Source organism: Hemiscyllium ocellatum, chromosome 14, assembly GCF_020745735.1.
Source record: "Hemiscyllium ocellatum isolate sHemOce1 chromosome 14, sHemOce1.pat.X.cur, whole genome shotgun sequence".
NCBI classification, from domain to species: Eukaryota; Metazoa; Chordata; class Chondrichthyes; order Orectolobiformes; family Hemiscylliidae; genus Hemiscyllium; species Hemiscyllium ocellatum.
In genome coordinates, this window is record NC_083414.1 from 26,817,206 (window position 1) to 26,829,045 (window position 11,840).

Sequence of the window (11,840 nt, forward strand, 5' to 3'; positions counted from 1 at the left end):
AACTCATGCACATTCTTGATTGGTTTATTTTGTATATGCCAGCTGTATTTAGTAAGACTTGGGGATTAAGATAAAATTACACTTGGCCCTCACTGTGATTCAGCTGTTAGAATTCTTGCATCTGAGCCAAAAGGTTGAAAGATCAAGCCCACGAGTGATGAGGAGAAAAATAAAGCGAAGAAACTATCTTATATACGTTGTTAATCAATGGCTCGTGTATTGCATTTGGTCAGTGGAGTTTTGTACTTTGCCACCATGCATCATCTGATTCAAAAGAAGCTCAGGGTTGGATTTACTCTGCCTCCACAGACACTGCTAGTCATGAGACGCCTGACAACACCACGGATCACATGATCGCTCCCATGCACACTCCCGCTGCAGAGACAGTCTCCACCCTGCCACATTCAACTCCAGCTCCACACTCAGTCTCAGCCCCAAGCCCTTCTGGGTGTTTATCATCCCCCTCCAGTCCTCCTCATCAGAGAGGACAAACAGTCAATCCTCAGTAAAGGACTCCCCTTCATTCCATTATGCCCCCATGTCAGCGAATTCTGTACACATTGATTTTGAACTCTTTTTTTTCCATCGCCTCAACATCTGTGTCTATTTTTTTGATCATACTCCATCTTCTTGGATAACCTCGTGCTGGCCTTTTACCCTTTCTCGACCTTGTCATCTTCAGCTGCCATTGCAACATTGACTACCTCCATCTCACAACCCCTCTCACCCACTCCAACGTCTGCCCTCGCAACGCACAGGCCTCCATTCTCTCTGCTCCAACCCCAACCTCACCATAAAACCAGCTGACAAGGGAGGCATGGTGGTTGTGTGGCGAACTGACCTCTACATCACTGAGGCCAGACACCAACTTGCCCACACCACCTCCTACCACCCCCTCAACCACGACCCCACCCTCCATCACCAAACCATCATCTCCAAGGCCATCCATAATCGCATCATCTCAGGTGATCTCCCGTCCACAGCCTCCAACCTCACAGTTCCCCAACCCCGCACCGCCCAGTTCTATCTCTTACCCAAAATCCACAAACCTGACTGCCCTGGTTGACTGACTGATTATCTCCATCTTCTCCTGAAGAAGGGCTTATGCCCGAAACGTCGAATCTCCTGTTCCTTGGATGCTGCCTGACCTGCTGCGCTTTTCCAGCAACCCATATTTTCAGCTCCATCTTCTCCTGCCCTACTGAACTCCTCTCGGCTTATCTCAACTCCATCCTGTCCTCCTTGGTTCAGGAACTCGCCACATTCATTCAAGACACCACCTTCGCCCTCTACCTCCTAATGAATTCCAATTCCCGAGCCCCCAACACCTCATCTTCACCCAGTCCCTCTACACCTGTATCCCCTATGAGGAGGGTTTAAAAGCCTTCACCCATTCCCCCTCCACCAACACACTAATTTGATCGGCAGAACTGGTCCTCACCCTAAACAACTTCTCCTTTCAATCCTCCCACTTCCTACGAACTAGAGGGGTGGGTATGCAGGCCCACATGGGTCCCAGCTATGCCTGCCTCTTCACAGGATACATGGAACAGTCCCTCTTCCACAACTACACTGGCCTCATCCCCACTTTTCCTCTGCTACATCGATGATTGCATCGGTGCTGCCTAGTGCTTGAACATTTCATTCATTAACACTGACACCTTCAACCCTGACCTCAAGTTCACCCTCCCCTTCCTGGACCTCTCTGACTCTGGCAACCGACTTAGCACTGACGTCTGCTTGAAACCCACCAATCCCCACAGTCTCCTTGACTACACCACCTCCCACTCCACCTCCTGTAAAAACGTGATCCTCCATCCTATCCCCCTTGCTCCAGGAACTCCCACGTTCGTTCAAGACGCCACCAACTTCCTCCACCGTATCTGTTCCCAGAATGAACAATTCCATTCCAGAACGTCCCAGAAATCCTCCTGCTTCAAAGACCATAAGTTCCCCACCCCTGTTATCAACAATGCCCTCAATCGCATCTCCTCCAATTCCTGCACTTCCACCCTCGAACCCCACCCATCCCCATCCACAACAAGGATAGAATCCCTCTGGTCCTCACATTCCACCCCACTAATCTCCCAAATCCAGCATATCATCCTCTTCCATTTTTGCCACCTATAGTCAGACCCCCCCCCCCCGAAACCTGCATTCTGAGGGACTGTTCCCTCGTTAGGTCCATACTCCACAACAACCTTCTTTCCACACCAGGTACCTTCCCCTGCTGCTGTAAGAGGTGCAAAGCCTGCACCCAAAACTCATCGTCACCTCCGTTCAGGACCCCAAAGGATCATTGCAAATCCAGCAGAGATCTACGTGCATATTCTCGAACCTCATTTGTTGCATCAGTTGCTCTTGGTGTGGTGTTCTCTACGTTGGCGAGACCAAGCACAAACTCGAGGAATGGTTCAGGGAACATGTCTGGTCCATAAGCACCAACCAACCCCACCTTCCATCTAAACTCCCCTTCCCATTCCCCTGATGACATATCCACTCTGGACCTCTTCCAGCACATAAACAAGGCCACCCTCAAACGAGGAAGAACACCTCATCTTCTGCCTCAGGAATCTACAACCACATGGCCTCAACCGTGAATTTACCAGTTTTTAAATCGCCCCACCCCATTCCAGATCCAACCATCTGACTCAGCATCACCCAGTCTTGACCTGACCTTCCTGTCCATTTTCCTTCCCACCTATCCGCTCCACACTTCCCACCAACCCATTACCATCATCTTCACCTACCTATCGCCATCCCAACTACCTTTCTGCTAGACCCATCCATTTTCCCCCATTTAAATCTCAGCCCCTGCCCCCTCACCAGTCCTGATGGAGGGTTATGCCCAAGACCTTGATTCTTTTGCTCCTCAGATGCTGCCTGACCTGCTTTGCCTTTTCCAGGGCCACATTTTATCAACTCCTTATCTCCTGTGGTGGACTGTAATGGAATCACAACAATATTTGTCATTGCCTTTTAACATCTGGAACACGTTTGAATACTGATGAAATCTTGTGGCCTTCTTCAGCAACAATTCTGTGTTGACAAATAAACTTCCTCTCACAACTGAAGCAGCAGAATCTGTCACAAATTCTGACAATTTGGGGGAATGCTGTGTTTTCTGATTTTATTTCATATTTCTAAGATTTTCAGTGGTTTATATTTTCTAATCATATCCTATTCTGCTGTGAACCGTCTCAACCTTTTTTATTGCTGTTATGTTAAGTTAACCGTATTTTCAGTAAAATAATCAATAATAGAAGTTGGAATCTCATGATAGCCATATTTAAATAATGAATAATAGGAGACTTAGTAATTGACTACTTTTCTTATATCCTGAATCACCAACTTTTTTTATATGTGACTCTGTGTAATGACAAGTTTTCTTAACTTTTACTTTGTTAAGGTCAGTATTTTCTGAGGCTTAATGGAGCTCTGTATCAGAAGGTTGAGAGTTCAAATCCTGGTGCAGACAAGTGCTCTGTTAGAGGTTCTGTCTCTCTGACATTAAACTGAGCATCCAGCTACTTTCTCAAGTGGTGATATGGTATTCTGTAGGACTATTTCAAAGGGTAGAGTTATCCTTCCTGGTGGGAGAAAGTGAGGTCTGCAGATGCTGGAGATCAGAGTAAAGAGTGTGTTGTTGGAAAAGCTCAGCAGGTCAGGCAGCATCCGAGGAGCAGGAGAATCGACGTTTCAGGCCAGAGTCCTTCAGCCTGAAATGTCGATCTTCCTGCTCCTCGGATGCTGCCTGACCTGCTGTGTTTTTCCAGCACCACATTCTCGACTCTTTTTCTTCCTCGTGTTCTGGAGTATATTTGTTCATTAACCTGATTATCTATTAATATCACATTACTCACCATTGGGGAGCTTGCTGGGCCCAGTGTAGCTGCTGAGTTGCCTCGGCAGTCAATCAAACTGACTGGTATTGGTACTGATGCCCTGGTGGACTTCAGGTGGTACATAATTGCAAATCTTTCATTTTCTCTGTGCCACTGATCAGCCAGTAACCTAGCAAATGCAAATATATGTAAACTGCTCCCAGCCACCTGGATGCAGCCTCTGTTTCTATTGTATTTTTATACAAGTCTTAATTTTTTAGCAGCAGTTGAGTCTATGCCACACCCTCTGCTCTGTATTGTTTCCTAATTTGCTGCATTTGGAATTGAACCAACCAACTGACTTGATTGAAATAGAGAACCTACTGAAGGGACCTGAAAGGCCCAAACCTGCCCTACACCATTCTTTTGACAGCACATTGTTTGTATCTAGCAAAATGACTGTCATTATTATTGTAATCCAATATTCCTTTGTATCAGAAAGGTTGTGAGGCATGATAATTACGGCTAAACTGAATACTAACTGAAGAATCGGGTTACATTTTATTTGCACCATTCATTAAGAGTCATTTGATTACCTGGCACATTATACACAACAGTGAGATTTATTGCAAAAGGTTTCTGTTAAATTATTGATGCTAAGCCCGAGGCATTTTCTCTCACTTATTATCCAGCTCAGTTTGTTGGCTGTCATGCTTTAGGCATTAACGATCTCTGCTCTCCTAGTCCTTTTTTCAGTAGAGATAGTAGTTTCAGGTGAACAAGCCACTGCCATTTTAGGATCAGTTAGTGATCTGTCCCTTGGTTCCCATAAATCAAAATTTGGTCACACTTCAGGTTCAAAATACTGGAGTGTCATTGTGTATTGCTTAGGGTGTAGGTTTGCTTGCTGAGTTGTAGGTTTGATATCCAGACATTTCATTACCTGGCTAGGTAACATCATCAGTGGTGACCTCCAAGTGAAGCGAAGCTGTTGTCTCCTGCTTTCTATTTATAAGTTTGTCCTGGATGGGGTTCCTGGGGTTTGTGGTGATGTCACTTGGAGGTCGCCACTGATGTTACCTAACCAGGTAATGAAATGGCTGGATATCAAACCTACAGCTCAGCGAGCAAACCTACACCCTAAACCTCAACCTGAGCTCAAACCTTCACAAACCTTGCAATTGTGTATTGCTCTCAGCTCCATGACTGATGGATTGATAGGCTGATGCATTGCTACTTGGCAGTTGCATTGTGATCGTAAAAATGGCCCTGAGTATACAATTACATAACAATTAGTTTCATGCTGTTGCACATCTTTCTCTCTTTTTGATACTATATATGTTGTTTTGTTCCTGTTTAATTCCATTGATCTTGTTGCCTTACTCAGAACAAAATGTAGTCATTTAGATAGCTGGGAGTAAAAAATGAGGTCTGCAGATGCTGGAGATCACAGCTGCAAATGTGTTGCTGGTCAAAGCACAGCAGGTTAGGCAGCATCCCAGGAATAGAGAATTCGACGTTTCGAGCATAAGCCCTTCATCAGGAATGAGAGAGAGTAGCCAAGCAGGCTAAGATAAAAGGTAGGGAGGAGGGACTAGGGGGAGGGGCGTTGGAGGTGAGATAGGTGGAAGGAGCAGAGGAGATGACCTGGGGGGTGCAGTGAGAGAGGGACTCACTGAAATCCTTGTAGATAGCTGGTGTCAGTATCTATAAACTTGTCATCATGTGCTTTGGTATTGTCTACAACCTGTCATTTACACCTATTTTTCATTCAAATCTCTCTCTTACCACCATTAGCACTTTCTTGTCTGTTGCACTGGGCATCCTCACCAGCTGTTCCATTCACTCCACCTCCCTCTGTCAGCAGAATAAAAACACCATTTCCCAGTCCCTTTTTAGTTCTGAAGAAGAATCATTGGATTCAAAATGTTAATTCTGTTTCTTTTCTTCACAGATACTGGCAGATCAGCTGTGTTTCTTTAGCATTTTTTGTATTTATTAACAATGTAACAGGTTATTTTAATTTCCTATGAAATTAGGATTACTTTTGGATGGTTAGTTCTTGTATGTTTATTTATTTGGCATTTTAGCCCTTCTTTATGCATTCATACATTTATCTCTTATTGTGAACATATTGCCTCTGGAAAGTTATCCATACCGAACACAATTTAGGAAAAAAGTAACATGTTGCTTCAATTATGTTTTAAAAAAATATATGAAATTAACAAGGATCATTTTTTCCTTGATAATAGTTCACTGACATAGCTCAGCACTTGCCCATGTCAGGTAAGTTCTGTGTATTTTATAGAGAAATTCATATAGCACTAGAAGAGGGCAATGTACTTGTCACATAATATTAGATTAGATTCCCTACAGCGTGGAAACAGGCCCTTTGGACCAACAAGTCGACACCCCAGACCCATTTCCCTCTGCCTAATGCACCTAACACTGTGGGCAATTTAGCATGGCCAATTCACCTAATCGGCACAGACACGGGGAACATGTGCAAACTCCACACAGACAGTCACCCAAGAATGGAATTGAACCCGGGACCCTAGGCTGATCCGACTAAACAAAATTAGAATATAGTGCTTTCCTGTACTAGATTTCAAAAGTGATCTTGAATTTTCTTTGTTCTTTTAGTACTATATCGAAAAGGACCTCCATTTTATCATGCAAGGTATGAACAGTGTTTTTGAAATAAGTACTTAGAGCAGAACAAGATGTTTATACAAGATGTTTATACATATTGTCCAATCATTCTGATGATATTTTTCTCTTTGCCTGCAGTTATTCAGTAGTAATTGAAATGCTAGACAACAGTTATCAGGGTTCACAACGTAGGCCTTTTACGTGGAGATCTCTTGGTGGTTTAAGCCGAACCACTGCTAACGTTTCTAAGGTAAAGGTTCTCATAAGGTACATGGCCTGAAATTTAATTTATGTTAACATCCACAGAATCTCTACAATGTGGAAGTGGGCCTTTCAGCCCATCGAATCCTCCAAAGAGCATCTATCCAGATCCACTGCCCCCACACGATCCCTGTGGCCTTTCATTTCCCAAGGCTAATCCACCAGGCCTGCACATCCCTGGACATTATGGACAATTTAGCATGGCCAGTCCACCCAACCTGCAAATCTTTAAACTATGGGAGGAAACCAGAGCACCTGGAGGAAACCCACGCAGACATAGGGAGAATGTGCAAACTCCAGACAGTCGCCAGAGGCTGGAATCGAATCTAGATCACTGGTGCTGTGAGACAGCAGTACTAACCACTGTGCCACCCTAAACCCTGTCCTCTTCATTCTGCTATTCTGTGATGATATTAAAAATTCCTGATTCTCTCCCATGGTTTCAACTGTCACTTCTGGTGGATTGTAAATTTTCAGAGTAGGCATCTACTTTGGTTGTTGAAATATTTGGCAACTCCATGACAGTAAATTGCATTTGTAACAAATGAGCAAAAATCACTATAAAATGAAGGAAATTTGGCATTGAAAGAGGTCATTTTAACCAGTGTGGATCTTCGCTGGGACAATCCAAAACTCTTAAATCGCTGGGTTTAAATATGTATCTTCTGTTCATTTTTAAAAGATATAGTGGGACACCTCTTCCATTCCCCCCCCCCCGACCCCGTCAACTACTGCTTGTAGTAAAAGTCATCTCGTGCTCTACTAGCTGTGTGTCAAGAAATTTCTAATGACTTCTCTTCATAACAATTTAAAATTAGTGTTTACTTGCTGTCCAAGAGTGGCACTGGGATTTTGTTTTTGTTCACTCATTTTCTGTTTTCAAAAGTACTTCATTAATTGTCAATCATTTTTATTGATCTGAAATCATGTAGGTGCCATATACCTGGAAGTGAAAATAGTCCCACATCTCACATATTCTCTTATCTGACTGTTATTGCTGATGTCATTCTGATGGATCTATGCTGTACACTCTGTGGGTGTAATGCCCTTTTCTCATCCCTTAAATTCACATAACATTTTTTCTACAGCCTAATGATATAAATAGATCAAAGTCCCATTAATTTTGTACTCTCTTCCCTTATTTGTTTAACCCTAAATGCCATTTCATTACCTTCAGATTTATCCGCATGGGTATTTTTAAGGAAATCTGCATCACATTTTCTTCAATGCATTTCAATGTCTATATGTGGAATGTATGCTTCCTTTGTGGGTGGCATGGTGTCTATGGTTAGTATTGCTACCACACAGCACCAGGGACCTGGGTTCAATTCTAGCCCCTGGTGACTGTGCAAATTCTACACAATCATTCTCCCCATGTCTGCATGGATCTCCTCCACGTGCTCTGGTTTCCTCCCACAGTCAAAAGACGTGCAAGTTAAGTGGATTGGCCATGCTAAATTATCTATAGTGTCCAGGGATGCATAGCTTAGGTGGGCTAGCGATAGTCAATATGGGATTATAGGGATAAGGTGGGGAAGTGTGGGTATGGGCTGCTCTTCAAAAGGTCACTGCAGACTCAGTGACCAAATAGCATCATGAGGATTCTATGATTCCTTCTTATCCCCATCAAAATTCATCACTTAATTTATTTGCTTCATGTGTTTTGTCCATTTTGTTGATGTATCTAGAATCTTATGAAGTCTTTCCGCTATCTCACTTGTTCTTATTAGAACTGCTCAGATTCTAATAATTATCGCTGCCAAATTTAAAATTATCTGCTAAAATTTTTAATTGATCATTCGTAACCTCTGAACATATTTTTCCAATTTATAAAGTCATAGAGATGTACAGCATGGAAACAGACCCTTTGGTCCAACCCGTCCATGCTAACCATATATCCTAAGTTAATTTAGTCCCATTTGCCAGCATTCGGCCCATATCCCTCCAAACCCTTCCTATTCATGTACCCATCCAGATACCTTTTAAATGTTGTAATTGTACCAGTCTGCACCATTTCTACAGGTTGCTCATTCCATGCACGCACACCCTCCATGTGAAAAAGTTGCCCCTTACGTCAATTTTATATATTTCACTTTTCACACTTAAACTATGCCCTCTAGTTCTGGATTCCCCCACCCCAGGGAAAAGACTTTGTCTATTTACCCTATTCATCCCCCTCATGATATTATAAACCTCTATAAAGTCACCCTTCAGTCTCTGACGCTCCAGGGAAAACAGCCCCAGCCTATTCAGCCTCTCCCTTTTGTTTTAAATACTCCAACCCTGGCAACATCCTTATATATGTTTTGTGAATCCCAAGTTTCACAACATCCTTCCTATTGGAGGAAGACCAGAATTGCATGCAATATTCCAAAAGTGTCCTAACTGATGTCCTGTACAGCCGCAACATGACCTCCCAACTCCTATGATTTTGTGATGCTTTTAAATTTGAAAATACTTTCTGAGAAATAGAGACAGCATGGAAACAAACCCTTCCGTCCAACTACTCCATGCCATTCCCAAACTAAACTAATCCTACCTGCCTGCGCTTGACCCATATCCCTCCAAACCTTTCTTATTCACATATTTATCCAAATGCCTTTTAAACATTATGACCATGCCCTGCATCCGCCACTTCCTCTAGAAGTTCATTCCACATACAAACCACGCTGTTTTTGAAAAAAATTATCCCTCGTCTCTTTTTTTTAAAAATGTTACTTCTCTCACTTTAAAAATATGCCCCCAACTATTTAGAAAATACCAAATAATATTGCAGAACAACTGACCACTGTATTCTTCCCAGCTGCAAAATCATTTTTTTTATAATTATACCGTAAACCATTTTATTAACTGTTCTATGATTTTGCATATATTTGATTCAACATTAACTGTTTCACAGTAATTGGCTCGAATGTATTAATATTCCAAGATATGAAAGACATTTGCTGGTAATTTCCTGAGAGATCAAAATAAGTAGCAAATGTCTATTTTTATTGTTAATCTCCAAACAAAAGTTGTGTGCTAAATATCTGAAAGAATTGTGGGAATTATTATAAATACATACGGGTCAAGACAATCTGTGAAGGAGAAAGGTGAGCAGATGTATTCGCTGATACTTGGTCATTATGCCACATTAAATTACTTGTCAGGCTTTGTCATTTTATATATCCAGTATTTTATATATTCTAATGCAACGGTTTTTGATTATTTTAATCTTGGCATTAAAACAGCTTCTTTTTTGTTCTAGGAGCTCCTGTTATGCTATTTAATTAAACCATCAAATATGACCGATGAGGAAATGGCATCACCTGAGTGTATGAAGAAAATTAAAGTTCAGGTGCAGTGGATTTTCTTTTGTGTTATTATCTGTGGACAATAAAACCAATCCAGCCATAACGTTAGCCTTAATTTTGTTTATGCCATTGCATTATTTCAGACCCAAATTTCTTTTTGTATTTTAGGAGCTAATTGTAAGCCGTTGGATTTCTTCCCGTGAACGCACTGACCAAGAAGAGTTGTAGCATATTCTAAGATATTAATAAAGTAGATTAATAAGAGCCAAATAAATGTGTAAAACTGAATGAACTGTTGAAGTTAATAAAATTGTAAAGGTGAATTTTTTTTGTTTGTGATTCTATTATTGAGTATTTCATTATTCACAGTGCTGACTCTTTAAATGCCAGGATAGTTCAACTGTTTAAAGATTATTTGAAAACAAACCTTCTGTTTTTAACAAAATGTAGTTTTAATAAAAGTCAAAATAAATGTGCCAATTTCAACAACAGATCTGAATCCAAAATGGTCAGTTATATCTAGGGTGGCACTGCTGCCTCACAGCATCAGGGATGTGAGTGCAATTCCAGCTTTGGGCAACTGTCTGTCTGGAGTTTGCATATTCTCCCTGTGTCTGCATGGCTTTCCTCTGGGTGCTCCGGTTTCCTCCCACAGACCAAAGATGTGCAGTTTAAGTGAACTGGCCATTCTAAATTGCCCGTAGTATTAGGTGGATTAGTCACGGGAATGTCTCTGGTGGGTTGTTCTTCGGAGGGTCAGTGTGGACTGGTTGGGCCGAAGGGCCTGTTTCCACACTGTAGGGAACCTAATCTAATCATATGCAGTTTCAGGATGTTGACTTTCTGTCCTCTACTTAATCCTTGTTTTGTTTTGATGAAAACCTGATTTTTTTTTCAACTATGCACAGCACAGTGTCTCAGTGGTTAGCACTGCTGCGTCACAGCGCCAGGGACCCAGGCTCGATTCCAGCCTTTGGCAACTATCTGTGTGGAGTTTGCACATTTCTCCCCATGTCTGTGTGAGTGTCCTCCGGGTGCTCCAGTTTCCTCCCACAGTCCAAAGATATGCAGGTCAGGTGAATTGCCATACTGTTAGGTGCATTAGTCAGCGGGAATTAGGCCTGGATGGGTTACTCTTCAGAGGGTTGGTGTGGACCTGTTGGCCGAAGGGCCTGTTTCCACACTGTAGGGAATTTAATCTAATCTAATCGTGCAGAAAAACATCCAGCGAAACTATTGACAATGTCAATTCAAATTGAACACACAAACCGAACTGCAGAAATCACCAAATTTAAACTGCATTGGGATACCAAGAGTTAAAACTTAAATGTGGTACTTGGCAAGATAATGGCTCAGCCTAACAGCCAAGGCATACTGGTATTTTTTGCCATCTCTGGCCAACTTACGCGGTGGAATTATTAGTAAAACCTTACTGAACACTCAGTTAATATTTGGGAATGGGAATGACGCCAAAGGGAAAAAGAGCGAGCAAACAGCAGCAGGGAGGACACTCGCTGCCGCACCAGGTACCAGGTGGATGTTCTTATTTTTGTTCTGTTTCTCTTTTAGTCACAAGTAGGGGTGACATGAAACCAGGGATGGGTTAAGCGCTCATCCTGACTTGGTCTTTTTTCCGTTAATTTAAGGATCATCTTCTTGTTTTTTTTTAGCCTAAGGCTGGGGCACAGTTCGGGTTTGAAGGAGCTGTGAAGGGGGGAATGGGTAGGGTAAGTGCCCCCTATGGGCAGGGGAAAGTGTCCTCCATTCAAGGTTTAATAGTTGGTTTTCTTTTGTAGTTTTTTGGTAGTAA

The 11,840-nt window shown here is 42.3% G+C and overlaps 1 protein-coding gene across 3 annotated transcripts in view; it reads left to right on the forward strand.

The window, feature by feature from the left end:
- Positions 1-10,353, forward strand: part of tsen2 (TSEN2 tRNA splicing endonuclease subunit) — a 29,770-nt gene extending 19,417 nt beyond the window's left edge. For 2 of the 3 annotated variants that reach the window (XM_060835149.1, XM_060835148.1), the window contains exons 9-12: positions 6,468-6,504; positions 6,615-6,726; positions 9,985-10,074; positions 10,199-10,353. In XM_060835149.1, coding sequence (XP_060691132.1) covers positions 6,468-6,504; positions 6,615-6,726; positions 9,985-10,074; positions 10,199-10,258 — 299 coding nt within the window. In that variant the 3' untranslated portion in view covers positions 10,259-10,353. Of the gene's footprint in view, positions 1-6,467; positions 6,505-6,614; positions 6,744-9,984; positions 10,075-10,198 lie in introns of all 3 variants that reach the window. The other variant, XR_009645399.1, reaches the window with a different exon arrangement.
- Positions 10,354-11,840: the final 1,487 nt, after the last annotated feature.